The sequence below is a fragment of the Anolis carolinensis genome, chromosome 1 (assembly GCF_035594765.1).
Source record: "Anolis carolinensis isolate JA03-04 chromosome 1, rAnoCar3.1.pri, whole genome shotgun sequence".
In the NCBI taxonomy this organism is placed as follows: domain Eukaryota; kingdom Metazoa; phylum Chordata; class Lepidosauria; order Squamata; family Dactyloidae; genus Anolis; species Anolis carolinensis.
Window position 1 is genome coordinate 342,051,246 of NC_085841.1, and position 26,502 is coordinate 342,077,747.

The 26,502-nt window shown below is 38.8% G+C and overlaps 1 protein-coding gene across 5 annotated transcripts in view; it reads left to right on the forward strand.

Moving 5' to 3' along the window:
* unc79 (unc-79 homolog, NALCN channel complex subunit) overlaps positions 1–26,502 on the forward strand; it is a 143,147-nt gene that overhangs the window by 45,947 nt on the left and 70,698 nt on the right. For all 5 annotated transcript variants that reach the window (XR_010002173.1, XM_062968415.1, XM_008111082.3 and 2 more), the window contains exons 10-28: positions 76–116; positions 2,067–2,095; positions 3,421–3,650; positions 7,233–7,404; positions 9,187–9,417; positions 10,609–10,799; positions 12,432–12,555; positions 13,535–13,675; positions 13,863–14,108; positions 15,609–15,836; positions 16,076–16,217; positions 17,137–17,219; positions 17,575–17,723; positions 18,127–18,284; positions 19,702–19,883; positions 20,913–21,114; positions 21,354–21,533; positions 22,817–22,882; positions 24,899–25,185. Coding sequence is in view for 4 of the 5 variants with exons in the window: in XM_062968415.1 (XP_062824485.1) it covers positions 76–116; positions 2,067–2,095; positions 3,421–3,650; positions 7,233–7,404; positions 9,187–9,417; positions 10,609–10,799; positions 12,432–12,555; positions 13,535–13,675; positions 13,863–14,108; positions 15,609–15,836; positions 16,076–16,217; positions 17,137–17,219; positions 17,575–17,723; positions 18,127–18,284; positions 19,702–19,883; positions 20,913–21,114; positions 21,354–21,533; positions 22,817–22,882; positions 24,899–25,185 (3,082 nt within the window). In the remaining variant the exon portion in view is untranslated. The remainder of the gene's footprint in view (positions 1–75; positions 117–2,066; positions 2,096–3,420; positions 3,651–7,232; positions 7,405–9,186; positions 9,418–10,608; positions 10,800–12,431; positions 12,556–13,534; positions 13,676–13,862; positions 14,109–15,608; positions 15,837–16,075; positions 16,218–17,136; positions 17,220–17,574; positions 17,724–18,126; positions 18,285–19,701; positions 19,884–20,912; positions 21,115–21,353; positions 21,534–22,816; positions 22,883–24,898; positions 25,186–26,502) is intronic.

Below are 26,502 nucleotides of genomic sequence, written 5' to 3' on the forward strand. Positions count from 1 at the left end.
AATTTAGAACATAACTCATATTTTGTTGTGGGAAAACCATTGTAAACTGCTCTGATTCTTCTTTTTCCTTTTAAGGGATCACAGTGAATGGTTGATTGATGTTCTTTTGCCACAAGGTAAGACTGAATTTAAAGATGGATAGTGATATGGGTGTTTATAGAATCATAGAATTGTGGGATTATAAGGGTGCTCAAAGGTCATTCAACCCAACACCCTGTACCAGAGCTCAGTGGTAAGGTTCATGCTTTGTGCGTTGAAGAAGAATTGATCCCAGGTTCAATCCATAGCATTGCCAGTTGAAAGGCGCTGGTAGAGGCCGAAAGCAAAGACCAAGACCTGGGACCCTGAATAACTGCTTGCCAGTGGCAGCAAACCATACCAGAACTGCAAATCTTGGCATTTGCAGTTTAGGGAGGGGTATATAAAATTATCAGTCAGAGAGCTCTAGTGCCTCACCAAACTACAATTTCAACTATTCTATAGACTGCTGTCATGGTGGTTAATGTGGAGTCATAGTGTTATAATTGTGTAGTATGAAAAAGTCCTAAGATATCTTAGCATCTCACGGCTTGTTTATGGGCTAATAGAAAATCTTTGCTGACAGGTTATGATAATTACAAGTTATTAAAGGGCCCCTGGTATGTTATGAGAAATGATTAACATTAAAGTCACTAAAAGAGCCAGGAGCAGAGCTTGGATAAGTTATTTTGTTTGAACCCCAAAATTCAGAATCCCCAGACCGGTATGGCCAGCTGAGATTTTGGGAGTCATAATCTAACATTTTTCCACTCTCTGATCAGGTGTATATTTACTAGGGTTGGTCTTGAATCCTGTTTCATCTGTTTGTTTCATGGTTTTGTACTGTTTTGTCCATTCAGATTGCACGGAACAGTACAACTTCATGGAAACAAAAGAAACAATGAAATGAATGAAGAAAAGAAACAGTAGCCATTTGGTCGGCTGATTTTTGTCACTTGTCTGTAGGCCCTGGCTTGCAGCCAAGTGCTGGGCGCTCGATGCTCATAGGCCCAGCCTGCCGGGCCTATGAACATCGAGCGCTTGATGTCTCCTAGGCCTAGCTCGCAGGGCCTACAGTTGAGCATCGAACGCTTGGCATTTGCCTGTAGTCCCTGTGAGCCGGGCCTAGGAGACATTGAGCACTCAATGCTCATAGGCCTTGGCTACCGGGCTTACCATTGAGTGCTTGACGATAGGCCCAGCAGCCAGGGCCTACAAGCCATTGAGCCCTCGATGCTCATAAGCCTGGGTTGCAGGGCCTGGCTCTTTGCCACCCAAGGCCTGAAAAAGTTTTGTTTTTTCGGATATGGATGAAAAAGCCCATTTGTATAGGCACCATTTCCATAAGCAGTGGGCAGAAATGGAAATGGGGCCATATGAATGAAACAAACAGGAACAGTAAGCAATTTCATACACATGTGCAACCCTAATATTTATCTATGGAAGCTCTGCATGGAAAGGTCAGCCACTTCTTGCTATCTTGATGTGGCTGGTTGTGCCTACTGCATTAAACTTGCTGCTGTAATTTAACCCAGGAGTGATCGTTATGCATAATACGCATGCGTGTGTGTAGGTTTTACAATCCTCCAAGGCCCTTTGTGTGAACTGCTGCCAGAGGTTAGGGAGCTGCCTCAGCCAGTCATTGGACTTTAGGAGACTGCACTTTAGCTGTGTCTTTTGCATGAAAACTTGGCTGAAAATGTTTGGGGGAACACTTTTAAAAATAGGGGCATTTAAAAAAAAATTCAACCAGCCTAATTGTGTTGCTGGACGGACTCAAAACAGCCTCAGAAGATAATATGTGTGGTTCCTGGAGCTGTTCCAAGTCCCCTTCATCCCTGTTGAGGGCAGTTGAAAAAACAGGACCGGACTTCTGTTATTAGGACACTTATAATGAAGCTATTGAATGAAGATGATGTGCGATGAGATACTGTACACTCCTACAGATTATATTTTTGTCAAAAAAAGTTAAGTCCTATCCAGTATAGAGCTCATGGCAGGGGAGTGATCATAACTGTTTTGCTCTTCCATTTAACTTCCCCTTACAGCTGAAATTTCTGCCATATGTCAAAAAAAGGTAAGGCATCTCTGTATATTTGATAGGAGAATCATCCAGCTTTTGTTTTGTGTTTGTTTGTGATTTCATCTCCATGTCACATACCATGCGACCCTTACCCCCTTTCCTCCTCGTCATTACCTTTGCTATGAAAAATCAGGTACAGTACGACCCTTGTATCCATAGAGGATATGTTCCAAGACCCCCATGAATATCTGAAACCAAGAATAATAGTGAACTCTATATTTTGACTATATTTGGGCTGGAAGCATACCATAGAATAGCACTGAAGGACCTAGAGATGCCCACAAACATTTTTGGCAGGAGGATTATTTTTGGAGTATGGGTAAGCAACACTGTGGATGATGAATCCATAGATAAGGGGGTCATACTCTACTGGAAATCATGAAATCTTGCTGAACCATGTTGACTTGAACTTTCTGATTTGTAAGTGTAATTAAATATCGCCTTGCCCAGTTCAGCAGGACTGCCACCAGTGAAGGCTTCCTGCTATTCAAAGCTTGTGGATAGGAATGGAGGTTGCAAGGATAATTTAAAGATCCATAAAAACAATTCAGGCTCATAAATTAAACATGCTTCTGAAGTCATTTTCTCCTCTCATGATTCCGTTTAGCTGTTTTCTTCTCAAAATTAAAAATTTCTTCAGTTCTTCTTGGTCTAGAATTACCTGCCAGTCTTACCATAGTTTATCATCCATAGTTTATCATCATTATTCTGTATAGATGTAGCTTTTCATTTATTTCATACGTGAATAATTTCAAATGTTCTGTCCCTGCTGGACAAAAACTACTAGAAATGTTGAATCCTTTCCAATTATATTTCTCATTTGGTCACTTGTTGGGGTCATCTGCTTTCCCCCAGCACTCCCAATGTTACTATTTATTTCATTATTTATTCTTAGACAAATCAGCCAGAAATCTACCAATAGATTTTGATATTTTGCTCACTGGATTTTGTTCACCTGATGAATAGAAAAATTACAAGGCAAACTTGACTTTTAATCTTTGACTTCAATAACTTGCCATCCCAGAAGCCAGGAATAGGGAATGTGGTGCTATCCAATGCTGTTGGACTCCACCACCCATTAGCCTAACCAATATAGCCACAGGCTATGGACAATACAGGTTGTAATCCAACAACATTTGGAGATGATATTTTTCTTGTTCCTGCTATAGACTGTGATGTGAAGTCTGAAGCCAGATCCTGTGGCTTTGCAGCCTCTGTCTTCCAACCTATTCCAAGTGAATGGCTTAGTAGTTAATTCTTGAGTCTTTCTTTCAGATTGTACTAGTGGTTAAATGGCATTTATTTGTGTTTCTTCGCAGAACTGTAGCTCGCATGTTCGGAGAGCTGTTGTCACCTGTTTTTCTGCTGGCTGCTGTGGTCGCCATGGGAACAGGCCGGTGCGCTATTGCAAACGATGCCATTCGAATCATCACAGCAGCGAAGTTGGCGCAACGGCTGAGACTCATCTCTACCAGACCTCACCACCTCCAATCAATACGCGTGAATGTGGGGCAGAGGAGCTAGTTTGTACTGTGGAAGCTGTCATCAGGTAACCCACCCCAGGAATCCTACCCATCTGCCCACATCTGCATCACCTTTTGTCCCATTAATGCAGAGTGATGACTATCAGGACCTTGAGAATTTGTCAGACTGCAGTTTCCATCAGCTGAAGCCAAAGTTGCACTCCAGGAATGACTAGAATTTCTCCACCTGAGACATTTTTACATGGCCCCAGGTATATAGACAAATAAAATAGGTATAAAAATCAAATACTTACTGAAAATAAATCAGCGTTTGAAAGGCTTGATAAACAGACTGATTTTTCTTTTTGTGGAGGCCCACTGAAGTATTTTATTCAGAATCCACTGTAAGCACTATAATTGTTTCCAACAGATTTGTGTTAAGAGGTGGTATCCAGAAACCTTTTACTGATTGCATTTTTTTTTGTGATCCCAACGTTCAGTTATGGCAGTGGTTCTCAACCTGTGAGTCCCCAAGTGTTTTGGCTTACAACTCCCAGAAATCCTAGCCAGTTTACCAGCTGTAAGAATTTTTGGGAGTTGAAGGCCAAAACATCAGGGGATGCACAAGGTTGAGAACCACTGAGCTAAGGGGATTCCATCTGGGGTTGGGACAATCTGGTATTCTTAATCTTTGAATTACTGAATGGGAGATATGTTAAGAACAGATAGTGCATTTTTTATTTCTTCAAATACTTATATCCTGCCCTATGTGCAAGAACCCCAGACTATGAAATCAATGGAAACAAACTGTCTAATGAATGGAAACAAGGTAAACATTTAGCACCTGTACAGGTGGGATGATATCTTGAGAACCTCAAAGGATGTAATAAAACACCATTCCTTCACTTGGTATCAAGATTGGCACTTGATATCAGGTGCCAGTGTTTAACTGGAGTTAGTACCTTGTACAGCCTCAGAAAAGCCCATTATAAGTCCACTTTAGGTTTGCCATAGGTTGGAAAGGAAGTGAAGGCACACAACAACAACTGAACTAAGTATCGGAGTAAGTATCTACACATGCAAAACCTGCCCTCAAACACCCCTGAGCATCTGAAAGTAGGTTAGACCTTCACATATTGATTGTGAAAGTCTGGAGGGTTTTTTGTACATGTCAGACTGAATTCAGTATCTGAGCTCCCATGATACAACTGAACAGTTTCAAAGTTCATTTCAGAGTGCAATGTTTCATGCTCAAAGCTTAAGGTGTGGAATGCTGCTGGTATGTGAAAATTTTCAGGAATGAGACTTACGTGCATGCCTATGCCCTCACCCACATTTATCCCTGCATGCATTTGTGCTGATACCTGAAAAAGGCTAAAGTTTTCACAAAATATTTAATGGTCAATAAGACTCAGAAGAAGTGGACATGAAAACTAGAGGAAAGAACACCAACAATTTAAGATATGCAGATGACTTAATATTACATTTAGAAAACAGCAAAGACTTGGAATGACTATTGATGAAAGGGAAGAAAGTCATAGAAATCTAGACTTCATACACACTCATGCATTGATCCACTTTAATCCACTTTAAACACTGTGACTGCCTCCTGCCTCCTGCAGAATTTTGGAGTTTCTAATTTAAGGAGGGGCATTTGAACTGCTCATCCAGAGAAGCCCTGGGCCTCCCTAAACTACAAACCCCAAAATTCTGCAAGAGGCAATCACAGCATTTAAAGTGGATTAAAGTGGATGGATATGCGAGTGTGATGAGTCCCTCGGCGCAATCTATACACATAATAAAAGTGAAAAAAAATGTATGTATGTGTGTGGCTGGGGTGTCCACTTACACAGACAGGCTCCCACTTTCACAAATAGCTATAGGAACTACTCAGGAAATGCCAATGGCCCTCTCTCTCTCCAATGACATTGCAGGTTATAGCAAATACCATGAACATATCCAAGAGCCCTGCCAATGTCTTCCACAGACACCATACTGCCCACCACCCAAGTGAAGGCTTTCATACGGGGACAATTTCGTCCTAGTTTTTCTGTTTTTCCTCCACCACAGACATCTCAGCACACAGCAAACAGAGGTATTGATCAGCAACTGAACATGCTAGAGAGATTTGCTGAGAATTCACCAAGATTTATAGGAGTTGTAGAGACTGGGATGTATACTTCACCTGCAGTCTAAGAGCATTCTGAACTCCACCAACAATGAATCTGAAACTAACTTGGCACACAGAAAAAATACTCAAGGGCTTTATAGGAGTTGTAGTTCACCTACATCCAGAGCATACTATGAACCCAAACAATGATGGATCTGGACCAAACTTGGCATGCATACCTGATATGCCTAAATTTGAATACTGGTAGGTTTTGAGGGGAATTGGCCTGGGCATTTTGGAGTTGTAGGTACTGGGATTTATAGTTCTTCTGCAATCAATGATCATTCTGAACTCCAACAAAGATGGAATTGGACCAAACATGGCACACAGAGACCCCATAACCAGCAAAAAAATACTGGATGTATTTGGGGAAAATTCACCTTGATTTGGGGGAGTTGTAGTTCACCTACATTCAGAGAGCACTGTGAACTGAAACATTGATGGATCTGGACCAAACTTGGCACACATACCTAATATGCTGAAATTTGATTACTGGAGGGATTTGGGGGGAAGTGACCTTCCTTGCTGGAAGTTGTAGTTCACCCACAACCAGAGAAACTGTGACCTCCACCTATGATGGACCAGAACCAAACTTGGTACACATAACTCCCCTGACTAACTCAATCTGCTGGAGGGATTTGAGGGGACTGACTCACCATGGCAGGAGTTGTAGTTTATCCTACAGCCAGAGAGCACACTGAACCCCATCGATGATGCATCCAGAAAAAACTTGCCCAACATAACAAACTTTAAGTACTGATGGAGTTTCTCGGGGTTAACCTGGCATGATGTCAATTGTAGTTAAACCACAACCTTATGCATTTTGTATAATTAAAACATTGACCTTTTCAAATAACCCGGTCAATGCTGGGTACCCAAGCTAGTCATTAATAAAAATGAAGACTGCAGTAAAAAATACTAGAGAACAAAACTTGGATGGGCTAGATAAGATCCCCAAATGTGAAGATTCATAATTAAATACGAAAGTCAGAATAATTCACACCCTTGTACCTCTGATTTCTATCTATGGGTTTGAGAGCTGAACAGGGAAGAAAACTGAAAGGAAGAAGAGTTCTCTAGACACCATGGACTACTAAAAAGATAAATGAGTGTGTAAATCTAGTCTCTCCTTAGAAAGCAAAATGTTTGAGTTGAGGTTGTTGTACTTTGGACTTACCATGAGATGGACAAAATGATAATGGCTAGTAAAATAGAAGGGAATAGGAAAAGAGAGACCACTCTACAGGTGAATTCTTTTGATCAAAGAAATTACTACCCGAAATTTGCAAGACTTGAGCAGGGAAAGGAATGACAAGGGCTCTTGGAGGTCCCATTCATAGTAGCACCATAATTTGTGGTTTACTTGATAGCAGATGATAACAAATAATACAAGAGAGATTTTTACAGCTTACACTTAAATACAAAGAGCAGAGACAGGGAATATTAATGACACTATACTGGCCATTTCTTTCCAGACATGTTTTGTTTTGTTTTTTAGCTTACTAAAAGAAGCTGAATTCCATGCTGAACAACGAGAGTATGAGCTCAACCGCCGGCGGCAGCTGGGCCTGTCCTCTTCACACCACTCTTTGGACAACACAGACTTTGACAACAAAGATGATGACAAACATGACCAACGCCTTCTGAGCCAGTTTGGAATTTGGTTCTTGGTACGTGTGTTTTGCTTTAAAAAGTTTCTTCGTTTTTATTTTACTGGTATTAGACTTTGGAATATGGCCAATGCGCTTTGTTCTATAATATTTAATGGCCTAGTTACACGTATTTTGATTGTGTTTTTCCTGCATGGCAGGGGGCTGGACTAGATCAGTGGTTCTCAACCTGTGGGCCCTCAGGTGTTTTGGCCTATAACTCCCAGAAATCCCAGCCAGTTTACCACCTGTTAGGATTTCTGGGAGTTAAAGGCCAAAACATTTGGAGAGCCACAGGTTGAGAACCACTGGTCTAGATGGTCTATGTGATCTCTTCCAACTCAATTATTGTATTATTCTACAATTTATTGTATCAGTTATGTGTACATATGTTTCAGTTTTGAAAACCAAATAATATAGTTATACCAAAGCAATCTACTTGTCCGAACGTATCTCCTCCTATGAACCAGTAAGATCACTAAAATCATCTGGAGAGGCCCTGCTCTCGGTCCCACCTGTCTCACAGGCACGGCTGGTGGGAACGAGGGACAGGGCCTTCTCGGTGGTGGCTCCCCGGCTGTGGAATGCCCTCCCTGGAGATATCCGACAGGCTCCTACCCTGGTGGGATTCAGAAGGGCCATGAAAACAAGGTTATGCGCCCAAGCTTTTGATGAGTAAATGGCAAAGCTGACATGGACTGATTTAAGGATGTAGAATGAGGATCTCGGACAAATGGAATTAATTATTTATACGTTTTTAAGGTTTTATAATGTGTTTTAACAATGTTATTAATAGATCTGTTATTGTTTTGTTTTTATGATTGTATTTTGGGCATTAAATTTTGCCAATTTTTGTAAGCCACCCTGAGTCCCCTCGGGTGAGAAGGGCGGGATATAAATGTTGTAAATAAATAAATAAATAACAGCATTAACTTAAAGTGCAACTTTAAAACCACCTGACATGTTAGTCCTCCATGGCCTCCATTCTCCATGTAGACTGGGAGAATATTCATCTGCTTTAAAGCCCATTTTCACATATCTCCTAATTTTTTCATTTGGCTATAGAATTGTTGTGATAAAGATGTCCTTGGTACACATTGAAAAAAACTGGGGAAATGGAAAAGTATAATGCTCTGCTTCCTACTCAAACAAACAATTTCCAAACGAAAGCTTGGAAAACATGTTTTAGAATCCTTGCAGGGAGTTTTGTGTGTGTGTGTGTGTGTGTACATGCACACACATACACACCCTTATATGAAATTTTTCATCATCATCATCATCATCATCAGTTTTTATTTATACCCCATCTTTTTCTCAGGATGGAGTGGCTCACACTTAAAAAGCAATACAATTAATATTAAAAATTAAAATCTTTTATCAGCCCCAGAAGAAGGTCATGAAATATTTCAAGCCAAAACATACTGAGTTAATAGAAAAATAGAATTGTCTTTTTCAACACCCTGAGAATTCAACTGTTTAACTTTGCCAAGTAGGAGAGTTGGCCTTGCAAAGATTTTAGTCTGTGATTTAGTGGTATTTGAATTTTGGACAAAATCTTTGAATATTTATTTATTTAAAGTCACCAGTCATTGTGTCATATATAAAACATAAACACAGGCATGGTAAAATATTCCACTTTTCCAGTCTTTTTGCCCATGAGTGACATTGGAACTCACAGTCTTCTTCGGCTGTCTTTTTCAAATAAGTCCTAGTTCTTGTGTCACACTTACACTATGTTTCCTTTTGTTATAATATGCCAGCTGCAAATCAAAGAGAATTTGTCTGAACTTAACATTTTTGTAGGTCAGCCTTTGCACTCCTAGTGAGAACACACCTACAGAGAGCTTAGCGCGGCTTGTCAGCATGGTTTTCCAGTGGTTCCATTCCACAGCATATATGATGGATGATGAAGTGGGGAGCCTGGTGGAGAAACTCAAACCTCAATTTGTCACCAAGTGGCTGAAGACGGTGTGCGATGTTCGGTTTGATGTCATGGTGATGTGCCTGCTACCTAAGCCAATGGAGTTTGCAAGGGTAAGAAACATGTTTCCTTGAACAGCATGAGATGAGTGTGTATATCTATTGGGTGGGCAAAGTGTGACCTGTGAGCTCCAGCCAATCCTTGGATCCTCTTAGAACAGTGGTTTTCAACCTATTGTTCCCAGATGTTTTGGCCTTCAACTCCCAGAAATCCTAACAGCTGGTAAACTGGCTGGGATTCTGGGAGTTGAAGGCCAAAACACCTGGGGACCCACAGGTTGAGAACTACTGTTTTAGAAGCTCTGCAAAGCTCCTAATTTGCTAAAAGTCTTTAAAATTGTTTTGGGATGCTTTCATGCCTCCTAAATCTTCCCAAACCACCCAAACACCCAGTGGTTTGCTTTCCCTAAGCAAAAAATGATGTTTTATTACTTTGGGTACATTAATATACATCACTGTGGCCCTGTTCTCTGTGCAGGATATTAAAATGGCCCTTCTTTCTGAGCAGTTGCCCATCACTGGCATGTATATGTAATTATGTATATATCATAATATATATGGATATAAATGTACGTGTGTGTGTATGTATGCATATTCATACATAGTGGTATATAAAAGGATACTATTCTGTATCACTACACATTCAAAAAGATATTGTAGACTTGAACAAGGTTAGAGGTATAGAAAAGAGGAAAGGTTCTAGTATCTGCAAAATTGTGAGCTAGGAGAGACATGATAGAAGTTGTAAAATTATGCATGGTATGGAGGATATTATGAATCAAATCCCTGGTTGAAGTTGAATGGTGAACATTTTGGAATGGATCAAAGGAGGTGCTTATTCCATATGGGACTTGCTGACTTAAGATGGTGTTGACATTTCACAAGTTGGAAGGTTTTAAAATGGGACTGGATAATTTCATATAGGATGGATAAAAAGCCAGTGTATTTATATTCCTTTCAATATCCAAAAGGGTATACCTATCTACATTAATTATTAAAAAATATAAGGTGATGGTTGCATCCATGTCTAGCTGATGGACAGTAGATTGTTCCTTGTTGTGGGAGCAGAATACTGGACTAGATAAGCCTTTAGTTTAGTCTGAAATGACTGTTTTTATGACCATGTTTTCTTGTGTTTTGAACTCATCTAAGAGAAGAACTTGTATAATGTCATAGAGCTGTGTATACATAGATCTGTGTAAAAAAAATGTGTCATTCATGAAGGTTTTCTTGGAAATGTCTCAGGTGGGTGGCTATTGGGACAAGTCCTGTAGCACTGTGATGCAGTTAAAAGAAGGTCTAAATCGGATCCTCTGCTTGATTCCATACAATGTAATAAACCAACCTGTGTGGGATTGCATTATGCCCGAGTGGCTGGAAGCCATCAGGACAGAAGTTCCAGATAACCAACTGAAAGAATTCAGAGAAGTATTAAGGTAGGTTGTTTAGGACATTTTTGGTGGAGGGGGATATTTCCTTTTAGATTGTCACTGAAAATGATGCAAATTTCTATCAAAAATGTAGTGTTAAGCTACAATGGTCTTCTCACAGACCATTGGATGTATCTATTATTTTGTAATAATTTTTTGATATATCCACGTAAAAGTAGGAAAGCCAACATGGTCAACCTTGAAGCCAACATTTCTGGCACCCCCTATTTAAATGACCTTGATTTTTATTTTAATAAAATAAAAAGAACAGTATTTTGCCAGCAATTTTAGCAGTTAAAATTGTGTAGCAAATATTGCCTTTTAAATTCCAATTTGGCCCATACACACATGCCAGATGGATTTCATGTGGGAATACAATTTGAAAATGGTTAAGAAACCATTTTTAGGGAATTATGGGACAACAATACCTTAAATCAGATGTTTGGTGTTGATGATGAATTTCTGCCCTTTTCAGTTTCACAAAAGGAGTTTGAATGATCTCTTTCAGCTAACTGACAATATCTTCCAGAAATGTACTTAAAGCTGTAGGGTCAAAATCTGAATTGTTATAATTCACATTTGGGTCTGCGGCTTTAAGTGCATTTGGGGTTAACTTAATTTTAGCAACATGAATTGGAGCTAACCATGTAGCCATCAAATAAGCCTTTCAGTACTTCTATTATTAATTGGCTGTCTTTAGGGCCTATACATTCAATTAAAAACAACAGAATGTTATAGAGTTGCAGAAAATATCTCTCCATATACCATGAATGTATAGTCTCTGAAGAACAAACTTAATGAGCAAAATAAGGGCTGAAATTCATTGGGCTTTTTATAGAACAGGAAAAAAATCTGTTTGAAGAATGAAACACAACCATCATTAAGTATACAAAGATTTGTTTCTTCTTTTTCCCATGGATCCATGGGAAATATGTGCTATTCAGTACCAGTCAGTGATTTTGTTTACTCAATGCTTCAGAGCTAACTCATCTATCTGAAGATATTATGATGCAGAAAGAGACAATTGTGGCATACAACATGAATAGGTAGCCCAGTTGGTCAGGGGGCTATAGACCTGCTATATTGTCAGATCTTCTGGACCAGTGTTTCTCAAACTGTGCTCCTTCAGGTGTTTTGGACTTCAGCTCCCAGAAATCCCAGACAGCTTACCAGCTGTTAGGAATTGTGGGAGATGAAGTCCTAAACATCTGGGAGAGTACAGTTTGAGAAACACTGTTCTGTAGTATGGGTCATGTTATGCATATTTACTGCTGATTCTGGCTGAGGAACCACCCAAAACAATGATAGCACGCATAGGCTGCATGCTATCTGAGAAGTCTTTCATACATTCTCATGATCTGGAGAGAATGTCAGAGAGATTTTGGACACCTTTGTCCATCTTTGGGCTCAAAATGTGGCCTCCCACCACAGAATTTGTCCTTTTTCCTTCACAAATTTGTTCTCTAGACTAGTATCTGTTTTCAATGGATATGACAGTTATTCATGCAAAATGATTCAGTGTGATAGTTTTGCTGGGGACACTTATTCACTGAAATATTTAATCTGATGCGCAATGATCTGTCATTTGTGCTGTTCAAGAACCTTTTGATTCACATTTTTTGTCTTTGAACATTGCAGCAAAATGTTTGATATTGAGCTGTGCCCACTCCCTTTTTCCATGGAGGAGATGTTTAGTTTCATCAGCTGTCGGTTTACAGGGTATCCGTCTTCTGTACAAGAACAAGCCTTGCTTTGGCTCCATGTGAGTAGACACATATACCTATCACCAGGTAGGAATGCAAATCTTCATTTGCTTCATTCTTACACATGGGAAAGGGAAGGGTCAAAAATGTCTCATCCATACAACAACAACAACAACAACAACAACAACAACACAACTATTTATATACTGCTCTGTCTCCTTGAGAAGACTCGGGGCAGTTTCCAACATGAACATAAAAACATTCAATTGTCAAAAAACACCATACAACATAATAGTAAACATAATAAACATAATAGTAATAGTAATAGTAATAGTAAACATAATAAACAACATCATAAGACAGAACCAAAACAGTTCTATTAAAAACAGACATAAAATTACAAATCCAAATCAATATACCAGTTACATTATGAATGTTTTTTGCACATCTCTCTACATTTCCACCCTTTTTGCACCTAGAGAATGGTTTGCCAAAAAATTGTAACTTTTTGTATGTACAAAAAAGCATTTTTATGTATGTAAAATGCAATATTTTGCACAAACCCATTGAGGAATTTTGGCACAAAATAGATATTTCTATTCACCCCCCATTTCCCCTCTTTTTTGTATTTTGCTCTTGTTATTGATGACAAAAACAAACATTCATCTTTTTATTCTCATACAGGGGCAACTGACCATTTATTTTAACTCCCTTTCTTACTGATGATGATAAAATTTGTGAATATTCTTTACAACTCCGCCTTTGAGCCATGATAGGGCCAGGATGGGCAATTCTCTGATATCCAAGAGCCACTCAAACAAATCCTGGAGAGCTGCCACTTTCCCTCCCATTAATGCATGTTGTCTCACTCTCCATAAGAGTAGGGCTGGTCTTGAGTTCAGATCTCTGCTTTATTGGGATAATGTAACTTTTAGATCATTGCTTGTTGTCACTGATCATTTTGGCCTGTATTCTGAAATATTTGCTATATTTGTATTTTAGATATGATTTCTTTCCCTCCCTGCCTTTCTCTTTCAGGTATTATCTGAATTAGACATTATGGTTCCTCTTCAGTTGCTAATCAGTATGTTTTCTGATGGGGTTAATTCTGTAAAAGAGCTGGCAAATCAGAGGAAATCAAGGGTCACGGAGTTGACTGGGAATCTTGCAGCTCGAAGGGTAATTCATGATCAGTTACTTTTTAAACATGAGAGACATGCTCTTGGAACTATCTATTTGTCCTTTTGGTAGTCCATGGTATCTATATAACTCCCTATCAATACGCTTATATCACATTAGTCAGCGTGAAAATGTACAACATTGATTAGTTCTCTGTGTACCTATTGAACTGTTTGTGCCTTTGTAGGTGAGCATTGCTTCTGATCCAGGACGTCGAGTGCAGCATAATATGCTGAGCCCATTCCCAAGTCCATTTCAAAGTCCTTTTCGCAGCCCCATGCGCAGTCCTTTCCATAGCCCTTTCAAGAACTTTGGACACCTTGGAGGAGGAGGCAGTGGCGGAGGAGGAGGCAGGACCATTGACTTTGACTGTGATGATGATGAAATGAACTTGAATTGCTTCATCTTGATGTTTGACCTCATCTTGAAGCAGGTGACAATACAATGAAGAATTCTGGCATTTTAAACTGAGGCAGAAAGAGTACGCATATTGACTATGAGATATATGCTTATAGGTTGAGTGACCTTTATCTGAAATTTTGAAAACGGAAGTACAGTGTTCCCTCACTTATCGTGGTGGTTAGGTTCCAGGCAGAGCCAGCCCTAGTTATTTTTCAAGTGTAGGTGAACAGAATTTTGGCATCCCCCCAAACCAATCACTGAAAAATAAAAGCGTTGGATAAGCGAAAATGTTGGATAATAAGGAGGGATTAAGGAAAAGCCTATTAAACATCAAATTACATTAAGATTTTACAAATTAAGCACCAAAACATCATGTTTTACAAGAAAACAACAGAAAAAGCCATCTCAACTGTGCCCCCGTATGTTTTGCGCCCGAAGTGACCGCTTAATTCGCCTTATTGTTGGACTGGCTCTGGTTCCAGGACCACCCGCAATAAGTGAAAATCCGCAAACTAGGGGCACTATATTTATTTTAATATTTATGCATTATTTTAGTAGTTATACACTATTTTAAGTCTTTATCAACCAATCATGTGTTGATAAATCGCCTCCTTCTCCTCCCGTTGCCACTTGGGCTCCTTTTCTCTCCCTTTGGCTTCTCCATCCTCCCTTCCTTAGGCTGTAAATTGTAATTTTTATGATTTATAATAGTCTTTTAGAGTTTATTGAAAAACCACAAAACAGCGAATCCACGAAAAGTGAACCGTGAAGTAGTGAGGGAACACTGTACTCCAAAATCGCAGATGGTGATACCAATGCTTTCTCATAGTTCCATGTACACAACCTTTGTTTCATGCACAAAATCATTAAATTAAATTGTCTAAAATGAGACTCAGAAAAATGCAGTGAAATCAGAAGGCATCCGTGTACTGGACATGTTTGCTTCCTTTCCCATATTACAGTTAAGATTGGAGACTGAGCAGAGAGGGCTGGATAGTGAATAATGGCAGCATTACCTTCACTAATGAAACTATCTAAGGTTATTTCTTTTAAAAGAAATTTGGAAGGAAACTGCATGCTCTTAAACAGCTGCACAAACTCTTAAATTAATTCTCAACTGCTTATACTGAAGGAACATAGTCTACATCAGGGCAATAAAAATTATGACTTTATAGTGATACTTATGATTTGATGACCTAAAAGATTACAAGAATAGTGACAATGAACAAATTATGTGGCAGTGTATTATGTGATTCCCACTTAGTGTTCATATGGTACAGCACCATAAATTCAAGTTATTCCTGGATCTGAAATATGTTCTTATGATAGCTGGATCTAAAGACTAACTAGACTGAACAGCAAATATTCAGCAAATAGAGAACCATTATAATTTTGGTATTCAAGAGCATGTTGTTTCTGTCCGTAATTCTCTTAAAAGAACAGTTAATCTTAGAAAACTATGCCCAATAGTATTGTGTGCTAGTCATTTGTGTTAAAATCTCTCTGGTGGTAACTCTTCACTGTTTTTCAGATGGAACTTCAAGATGATGGCATTACCTTAGGCTTGGAGAACAGTATCTCCAAGGACATCATTTCCATCATCAGCAATGTGTTCCAGGCCCCCTGGGGTGGCTCTCACACCTGCCAAAAAGATGAGAAAGCAACCGAATGTACCCTCTGCCAGTCTAGTATTTTGTGCTATCAGTTGGCTTGTGAGTTATTGGAAAGACTAGCCCCCAAAGAAGAAATCAGACTAGTGGTAAGCAAGGGTGACATATGGGGATACTTTATAATGATATCACATGAATAAAGGAGGCATGACAGAGGTGGATAAAATTATACATGAAGTACAGAAAATGTATAGGGAACATTTTTTCATAATACCCAAACTTGGGATGATCTCATAAAGCTGAGTGGTGTATGTGAAGGTATGTTAGACTAGAGAAAATGTGAATGTGGGCATCAGGGATTATTTTTACTCTTTATTATATTCTAAAGGAACCTACAGACAACTTGGAGGACAGTCTTCTCTATTCTAGACCTGAGTTTATCATAGGAACTGAAGGTGAAGGAGAAAACAAACCAGACACCAATCATGGAGAAAACCCAGGAAATCATACAGAGACAACAGAAAATACAGGTGAGGGCAAATCTACTATTTCCCATAGTTGCTCCCCTGCTTTGTGCTAATGGGGTATGTGGGGTGGAAAGGACTATTTGAACGGTAGAAGCATAATTCACGGAAGCACTATTTTGTATGACTTGCTTGTTAATAGAAATATCTCTTTTCTTCACATAACACATTTTTAGTGTTAGCAATTTCCTAGTGATAGGTTAACATAGAAAACAACACTGCTGTCAGTGTGGTAGCACTTGAAAAAAAAATACAGAATTCCAATGGATTATATAGTCAGTCCCCCATATCCACAGATTCTGCACCAACAGATTCCACTATCCATGGCTTCAAAATATTTTTAAAAAATACAAAAAAAAATCTTGAATTTGCCATTTTATATAAGGGACATTATTTTAGTATGCTATTGTATATAATGGGGCTTGAGCATCCACAGATTTTTGGTATCCACGTGTGTGTCCAGGAACCAAATCCCAGTATCCCTTCATATGTGGATGGTTGATGCAGGGAAGCAATTGGCAATTCATTTAAGTGATATAAAATTTCATGAAATGTGAAGTCATGTCCCCTTGACATGTTACAAAAAGGCCATTGCAAGGAAGAGTGTGGTGGACGCTCCTTCCTTGGAAACTTTTAAACAGAGGCTGGATGGCCATCTGTCAGGGATACTTTGATGGTGCTATTCCTGCATGGCAGGAGATTGGACTAGATGGCCCATGTGGTTTCTTCCAACTCTATTATTCTATGATAACAAAACATCATATAACTATAACTTTTACATTATTAAGATAGTTTTAGTAATCACGGGAGTGGCATAAATGTTTCAATACACCCAGAATTTAAAAACATGGGAGCCATGAATGTATTCTTTCCATCTATCTTACAAAAAAAGTTTGCAATCTTTTCATTTCTTGCTTTTTTAAAGCTGCCATCAAAAATGACACAGAGAGGAAATTCTGTTACCAGCAGCTTCCAGTGACACTGAAGCTCATCTATACAATTTTGCAGGTAACATTTACATTAAATATATATTTATGGATTTGATTCTGCAATATAGCATATTTTTGATGAAGCACTAGCTTTGAATTTAATTTCAGGGACTGATAACATGTGGAACACATTTTGTTTGATCATCTTGACAACCTCTTTCTGGAAAAATGTAAATCAAAAAGAGATTACCTGCAATATACAGAGCTTAAACCACCTTCAGTCTACTTGCTGTTTTTGCTAAAGCTGGTTCTTGCTTTGCTGCATTTTTGCACTTGCATAAAATTTATAATGCTAAGTGTGGTGGGGTAAATAATTTATCTTGGAATATAAGACTAACTGCATGGAGTCTGATTTATTTCTCTATTTGGTCCAGGAAATGGCACGATTTGAAGAGCCAGATATTTTGTTTAACATGCTTAACTGTTTGAAGATACTCTGTCTTCATGGGGAGTGCTTATACATTGCCAAGAAGGACCATCTACAGTTCTTAGCCCATATTCAGGACCATATGCTGATTGCCAGGTAAGCTCTCATTTAATCAAAATAACATTTCACATTATATAAAGCCAGCACAGCCTTGCAGGCCAGGAGGTTCTTCTCTCCTACAGCTTTCTCAAGTTGCCTGTTGACTTATGGTAACTCCATGAAATTTATAGGGTTTCTTTAGCCAGAAATATAAAGAGGTGTCGCCTACAGCAACTGGTATTTATTGGAAGTCTCACATCTATTTGGGAATGAGATTGGGTAATTTCAAGATCAGGTGAGATTTGGTGCTTTTAGAGTATTTAGCCCATCTGCAATCTAAAGCCAGCATTCAAGTGTATTGTGAAAGAATATAATCTGCACTAAAAGTTATTTGTAATTTTCAATACACATGATGTAAATATACTTTCCTTTATCTTCTCTCCCTCTCTGCTGGTTCCAGCTTATGGCGAGTTGTAAAATCAGAGTTTTCCCAGCTCTCTTCGCTGGCAGTGCCCCTTCTTCTCCATGCTCTGTCACTTCCACATGGAGCTGATATCTTCTGGACAATCATCAATAGCAATTTCAACAGTAAAGACTGGAAGATTAGGTTTGAAGCAGGTATGTCTTTTTAACATGTAGTTTATTTGTTTTAAAACAGGGGTCCTCAAACTTTTTAAACAGAGGGCAGTTTATGGTCCCACAAACTGTTGAGGGATCGCACTATAGTTTGAAGGAAACATGAACAAATTCCTATGCACACTGCACATATCTTATTTGTAGTGGAAAGAAACATGAAAAAACAATACAATATTTAAAATGAAGAACCATTTTAACCAACACAAACTTACCGGGATTTCAATGGGAAGTGTGAAGCTGCTTTCGGCTGTCATATTAATTAGGATTGTTGTTGTGTGCCCTCAAGTCATTTCAGATTTAGGGTGACCCTAAGTCTAAAGTTTAAAGCGAGGGCCTGGTAAATGACCTTGGAGAGTGACATCTGGCCTGCGGGCTTTTGTTTGGGGACCGCTGCTACACACAGGTACCCAAAAGGTATTTTCATGGCTTTTTTAAACGAAAGCTTGTATTTGTCCCATAATTTATGGACAGGCTCAGCAATCCCATTAGATAGAGTGAGGCAGTTGCCTCATTTGGCAGATTCTGAGAAAAAGTAATAAAGGCACTAACATACCCCTTTAGTTTGTGTGTGTAGGGGAGGGGAGGGGCAGATGTTGTCTCACCCAGCATTATTTCTGAAAGATTCAAATGCCATCTATTGGGGTTTTTTGTTCATTTTAAAGCCATTATTAAAATTTCTGTGTGGATACAATAGGAAGTAGTACTAAACTCAAGTCCCTCCAAAATATTGTTTCACGGTAGTTTCCATGATTATTCATCATTGACTATATTGGCTAAGGCTGATGAATGTTACCATCCAGCAACATGCAAAGGGCATATTTTCCAACCATACAATAAAGATAGTGTAAAATCAAACATTTGTCAAGGGACAAAGGAATTGAGTCTTCTCTACTACCCTGTTTCCCTGAAAATAAGACATCCCCGAAAAATAAGACCTAGCAGAAGTTTTGCTGAATTGCTAAATATAAGGCCTCCCCCGAAAGTAAGACCTAGCAAAGTTTTTGTTTGGAAGCATGCCCACTGAACAGAACACCAGAGCTTGCAGGATTGGTAAATGTACATACCAGTTGTACATGGAAATAATGGTAGTAACAAGAAATTCTTGATAGGATTCACAGTTTGTCTGGTTATGCTGGTTTGTGATGACAACTACTGTACAGTATATAATAAATGTTCATTTTTTTGTTCAACAATAAATGTGAATTCTTCTTCATGGAAAAATAAGACATCCCCTGAAAATAAGACCTAGCACATCTTTGGGAGCAAAAAATAATATAAGACACTGTCTTATTTTCGGGGAAACACGGTATATTAGTCTCACAGAAAGCTTTACAGGACAACAATATTTGAATTAATGTGTTTTTCTTTTCTTCTTTTGGGAAATGTCTGCATACCACAGTGGAGAAAGTAGCAGTGCTTTGCAGGTTCCTGGATATTCACTCAGTGACCAAAAACCACTTACTGAAGTATTCCTTGGCGCATGCCTTCTGCTGTTTTCTGACTGCTGTAGAAGATGTTAATCCTGCAGTGGCCACCAGAGCAGGGCTCTTGCTAGATACCATAAAGAGGCCAGCTTTGCAGGTAGGCCAGTGGTGAAGAATAAAGTGTGGAGTAAACTTTTAATTTATCATTATTTTTCTGTACTGACTTTCTCAGTGGACTTTTGGGTGTCAAAGGTGTGGTTCAACTCATTTGCACAAGTTTCCAGTATTCTTTGGAAAAATGGGCAAGATGTAGTTGGGAATAACATGAGATATAATCAAACTCATTAGAGGATAGGAGCAAATTCCCTATGAGGAACAGTTGAAATATGTAGTGCTTTTTAACTTGGAAAAAAGCAAAGGAAACATGGTAGAGGGGCATAAAACTATGCATCATTTGGAGAGGGGGCAAGTTTTTACCTTCCTCTCATAACATTAGAACTTGGTGTCATCCACTGGAATCTAATCTATAGAAGCATTTTGTCAACTCTGACTGAGGCCAGCTCTCCAGGGACTCAGGCAGGATTTCTTTCTAGCTTTACTTCAAGATCCTTGAGATCCCTAAGTTGTCTCTGTAGCTAACCTGCCCATCCTGCTAAGCTTTCAAAATGAAATGAAATTGGGTGTGTTCAATGGTTAGACACTCTCATGGAGCATAAAGCTACAAATGAATACTCATCCTGGCTATATATTTCTCCAGTCATTTTGATTTTAGATACAATTGCAGAGGACAGGGTGTAGAGGCATATTGCTCCATATGTCCAACATGGAATGGCTTCAGTTTATTTACTGAGAGTTCAGGCTTGATTTTGATCTTGGACTCATTCATTTGTTTCCTTGGCAGACCACAGTATCTATAAAATTGTCCTCCAGTTCCATATTTTTATGAGTTCATTATGCTATTATCAACTCGCTGTTCAGTATTGACATCCATGTATAGAAATCAGTAACAATATAGCTAAAGGTTTCTGACTTTGTTATCAAAGGCTTTTTCTTTGTAATAGAGGATCTTACCCATTTCCTTCATAGTTGCCTATCCAAGACCTAGCATTATTCTGATTTCATAACTACAGTTACCATTTTGATTATATTACCATCTCTGCATCTATTTTTTGTTCTTTCTCTCTAGGGCCTATGCCTTTGCCTTGATTTCCAGTTTGACACAGTCATCAAAGACAGGCCCACGATTCTTAGTAAACTTTTGCTACTTCATTTTCTCAAGCAAGACATTCCAGCTTTGAGCTGGGAATTCTTTGTGAATCGGTTTGAGACCCTTTCTCTTGAGGCTCAACTTCATTTAGACTGCAATAAGGAGTTCCCCTTCCCAACAAGTAAGCATTTTTGTCACAAGCTTTATGTCTGAATACTTATGTGTTATACGAGAAGACATTTTTGCCAAGGGAAAAAGATGTTCACATTTAACAATAAGAATGCCTATTACATTTTACAGTTCATTAATGGGAAATAGCTCTACTCCAGATATAAAAATAGCAGAGTATTTTAGTGTGTCTATGACTGGTTGAAATATCCCACCAAATAATAGTTTGTTTGTTTAATCCTGCTTGAAAAGCAATCACAGCAGTCCGGACAAATGTTGCCAACTTGAGTGACACAGCAATGTGGAAGATCAAGCGAGCGCGGTTTGCCCGGAATCGCCAGAAAAGTGTGCGCTCACTGAGGGACAGCGTGAAGGGTCCAGTGGAGTCCAAAAGGGCACAGTCTCTCCCAGAAACCTTAACATCCAAAATTCGTTGAGTATTTGATTATTTTTCTTCATTTTCATTTATTGCAAAAACGATTCAGTGTGGTGATTGTATACAGCACAGTAATTCTGACCAATAAACGAAATAGTAATTCTGTTAATTGCTTGCTCTATTTACAAATGCATATGCTCTGCTATGTATTTTCAAAAGATGTGTAACAACCTTTGAGACAGTGGACAAGCTAAATTTTATGTACCATATGTCTCTAGTTACTGTTGCTATTTTAAAAATAGGACTTACAACAAAATACACTGTGGAATGCTTTTATTTTATGGCTGACTGGCTAGCTGGAATCCTGCCCTTTTTTTAGGACACTTCATTTCATTCCCCATTGTCTGCTCTATAGCCATTGTACATTTCTGATCATTATTGGTTTGTTTTAGAGATAACTATCCTTGCCATTATTTTCTAAATATTTTTACAGTGCTGTTTTGGATGTATGATAAATTGAGAAAGAGATTTACAACCTCATCACATGGCTGCCAAAAGTGTCCCACTTCACTTCCCAAAGACAACAGAATAACAGAATCATAGAGTTAGAAGGGGCTTCATGGGCTATCAAGTTCAACACTCTGCTCAGTAATACGGCTTGGTAGATTCTTTGGCCAAAGTGTTTCATTTGAGAAATGCAGTAGAGTTAATATTACAGTCCTAAACTCCAGCTAAAGCATCCTCAACAGGGAGCTGTCTAAGCACTTTTTAAAGATGTCCAGAGAAAGAGACCTCACCACTTCTCTAAGCAATTGGCACCATCATCAAACTGCTTTCACTGTACAGAAGTCCCTTGTAATATTCAGTTGAAATCCACTGTCCTGCGTCTTCAAACCATTTGACATGGTCTTGCACATACGGCATCAAAGAACAGGCCTTTCTCTCCACGCTGCAACAGTCTTTAATATATTTACAGAGAGTCATCACGCCTCCCTTCAGTATTTTCTTCACTAAGCTGAACATGAGTCCTCACCTCAGCCCTATGTACAGATGCCAGGGGTTGAATATGACAGTCTTTTGTATGCAAAACAGAAAATAGAATGCTCCCTTATGCTAAATCAGATTCTAGGCTCACTGAGGTCAGCATAATCAACTCTGACTTGTATGGCTTTCCTTAATGCTCCTTATTGCTCTTCTTTTCAAGTTCCCTGTTTGTCTTTCAGTGTCAGCTAAGATTTGATAGGTTTGGGACAAGATGAATAACAGACACTGAAAGCACAATATTAGTCTTTGGTATAATATTAATATCCCCCCCCCCCCCATTTTCCTTTTGTTTTAGCGGCAAGACTAACTAGACATGAGCAGTCTGCTCCAGCACTTGGTGGGACACCAGAGCAAACACAAGGTAAATCCTAGACTTGCACACTGGTTGCAAAAGAAGTTGAGCAGGAAGAAGTTGATTCTGCAGATGTTTGGAGGAATAAAGATTTGGATTGGCATACTTAGAAACACAAAGTTTGGGACTGCCGCTCCCAAAATCCCCCCTAGCAAACATACACTGTACTTCTACTAATGAGTCCTATAATATTTTGCCTATCCAAAATACATTTTGGACTGCCGCTCCCAGAATCACTTCCAGAAGGTGTGGTACTGGACATGTAGCAATATTTTGTCTATCCAAACTTGAGTGGCAGTCAGCATTATCTAAATTAGGGTTGCCTTAGTGCAAGCTTGGAGAGGAAAGTAGTGTAGAGTATGGTAATAGTGAGTGAAAGATTCAGTGCATACCAGATTTTTAAGGAAAACATTGGTAGAATATAGAGGCAAATGAATTCAACAGAGGTTAGGATTTTAAAGCATTTTTCTATGCCATTACATTTAGTGTAATGCTATGTTTTGGGATCAAAGGCTTGTCAGAATAATCAGTACGTGTGTCAGATCAGTTTTAGCAGAAACTATAATTTATTATCCTGCTGCTGTTTGAGATAGCATGATCAACAAGCATCCCTGAAGGCTGCATTTTAATTATGAACCAAATAGTTCAATTAATGTATTCACTGAACATAATGCCATGACAGTCTTTGCTGACACTTAAGCTTTCATCTTCCTCTTGTCAGCCTCTGATCTTTTGTTTTGAAAATAAGAGTCAGATTTTGTTTAAACGAAATGAGTATACATCTCAATTAAAGAGAGGCTGTGAAAAATAGCTGTAGTTAAAGATATGTCATCTTAAGAAAGTTTACCAGAAGAAAGTTTCTGTCTGTTCCTCTTTCCTGCAACCAGCTGTCTGACCTAACCAGCATTTTTGAAGGGTTGGTTCAAGAGCTAGAGACAGCTCTGCTACTATGTGTGATGGGGTGCTAGGGAGGTTATTTGAAGAGAGGGATTTATCCCAAATTAGTTTTGGGATAATTTAAGGAAACAAAATCTTATAGCAGAACGAAATCCTACTTCCATACTACAGTATTGTTCAAGAGTGTTTCCTAAAGCTCTTACATTCTTTTTAAAAGGAGCAGAGCAGAGAACAGGGGGGACTGGGGAGAGAGGAGATATGAAACTTTCTTCCCATGTACATCCTTAAATGCCCTTCCAAGGGTCCTTCCAAAAGTGCCATTTCCTACCTCCAAGCATCTGCTATCCAAGGGCCCTTTCACACAGCCATATAACCTAGAATATCCAGGCAGAAAATCCCACAATATCTGCTTTGAACTGGGTTAAATATATTCCATATATTCCAGTTCAAAGGAGAAAATGTGGGATTTTAGTCAGCTGTGTGGAAGGGGCCTAAGTTAACATTCACTGGCATCTAGTAAATATACTGGGAGTGTATTCAGCACTGCATGAAGATGGCTAAGATAGTGACATCTTTTCTTCCTGATGGTTCAGTCTATACAAACCTGAAAAATTTACTCTTTTGCCTGTTATGTTCTTTCATATGTAAGATCTTGGAAATGGGGTCCAAGATTAAATACAAAATTCATTTAAGTTTCATATACAATTTATACAAATAGTCTGAAGATAATTTTATCAAAACCTGAAAAAATATTGAAATAATTGTGCATAAAATTATCTTCTGGGTACGTGTATAAATTGTATATGAAACATAAATTAATTTTGTATTTAATCTTGGGTCCCATATCCAAGAACTCTCATTATGTGTACTTGCAAGTATTCCAAAAACTTAAAAAACCAGCAGTGTGAAACACTTCTGGTCCCAAGAATTTCAGATCATGGATACTCAACCTATAGTGGATTTCTTGCATCAGCAGGGATCTGGATTAGATGTCCTTTGAAGTCCTTTCTGATGCAATGACTTTATAAGCCTCTTAAAAAAGAGATATGCCAAGTCTTTTTTTAAAAGGCCTGTTTTACGTGGTTTTTAACTGTCACTTTATAACGGCTTCCTTTTCCATGGTAATAGGGCAACCTTCTCCAGAGAATGATAACACCATAAAGGACCTTCTTCCAGAGGATGCTGGCATTGACCATCAGACTGTCCACCAACTCATTACTGTGCTAATGAAGTTTATGGCAAAGGATGAGAGTAGTGCGGAGTCAGATATCAGCAGTGCTAAAGCCTTCAACACGGTCAAACGCCATTTATATGTCTTGCTGGGCTATGACCAACAGGAAGGATGTTTCATGATTGCACCTCAGAAAATGCGCATTTCAACATGCTTCAATGCTTTTATTGCAGGGATTGCTCAAGTAAGTCCATTTTATGTTCTCATTTTTTGATGCAAACTATCAGATTATGCATTCACATCTTTGCTGTCTAGATAGCAGCCTCAGAAAGACATTATACCTACAGCTGAGAAGATTTGATGGTATATGGAATTTGTCTATGAAAAAAAATGGATAGGTGCTTGGTTTTTTAAAAATCTTGTGATCTCTCCTTTGGAGAATTCCAGACAGCTGAGTTAGGTCTGTTGCAGCAAAACCAAGAAAGAACTTTGTATCATCTTAAAACTAACCACATTTTCTTAAGGTTGGCTCTGCATCTCGTGGTGCCAGAGTGCAGTCTGTTTAGTGCCTTCCAATTCGCCCAGTCTTCTGTGTGCCCAGGAGGGAGTCTCTCATTTAGTGTCAGCCATGGCTTTGAGGTTCCGGGTTTTAGCCTGCCACTTTTGGACTCTCGCTTGCTGGGGTGTTCAGCATGGTGTAGCCATGCTGACTGGTGATTCTGGGAGCCGTAGCCCATTATTAAGTTTTGGATATTGCTGCTTTTGCAATCTATATATATATAAAAGAGTGATGGAATCTCGGCGACTGACAAAACAACAAAACTACAGGCCCCCCAACCTCAAAATTTGACAACACAACCCATCATCCACGCCTCTAGGTTGATACAACAAAAAGAAAAGAAAAATAAAGTCCTAATTAGAGGGAGAGGAATAATTGTTTTTATCCAATTGCTGCCAGTTAGAAGGCTAAGCTCCGGCCACTTGGTCTCCTAGCAACCCACTCAGCCCAGGGGACAGGCAGAGTTAGGCCTCATTTAGGCCTCTTTCACAGATTATCTAATTTGCACTGGATTTTATGGCAGTGTAGACTCAAGGCCCTTCCACCCAGTTATATAACCCATTTATAATCTTAAATTATCTGCTTTACACTGGATTATCTCGACTCCACACTGCCATATAATCCACTTCAGTGTGCATTTTATACAGCTGTGAAGAAGGAGCCTCATATAATCCAGTTCTAAGCAGATAATATAAGATTATCAATATACATTAGAGTATCACTTATCCAACATAAACAGGCCGGCAGAATGTTGGATAAGTGAATATGTTGGATAATAAGAAGGGATTCAGGTAAAAGCCGATTAAACATCAAATTATACAAATTAAGCACCGAAACATCATGTTATACAACAAATTTCACAGAAAAAGTAGTTCCATGCGCAGTAATGCTATGTAGTAATTACTGTATTTACAAATTTACCACCAAAATACCACAATGAATTTAAACACTGACTACAAAAACATTGATTACTAAAAGGCAGACTGTGTTGGATAATCCAGA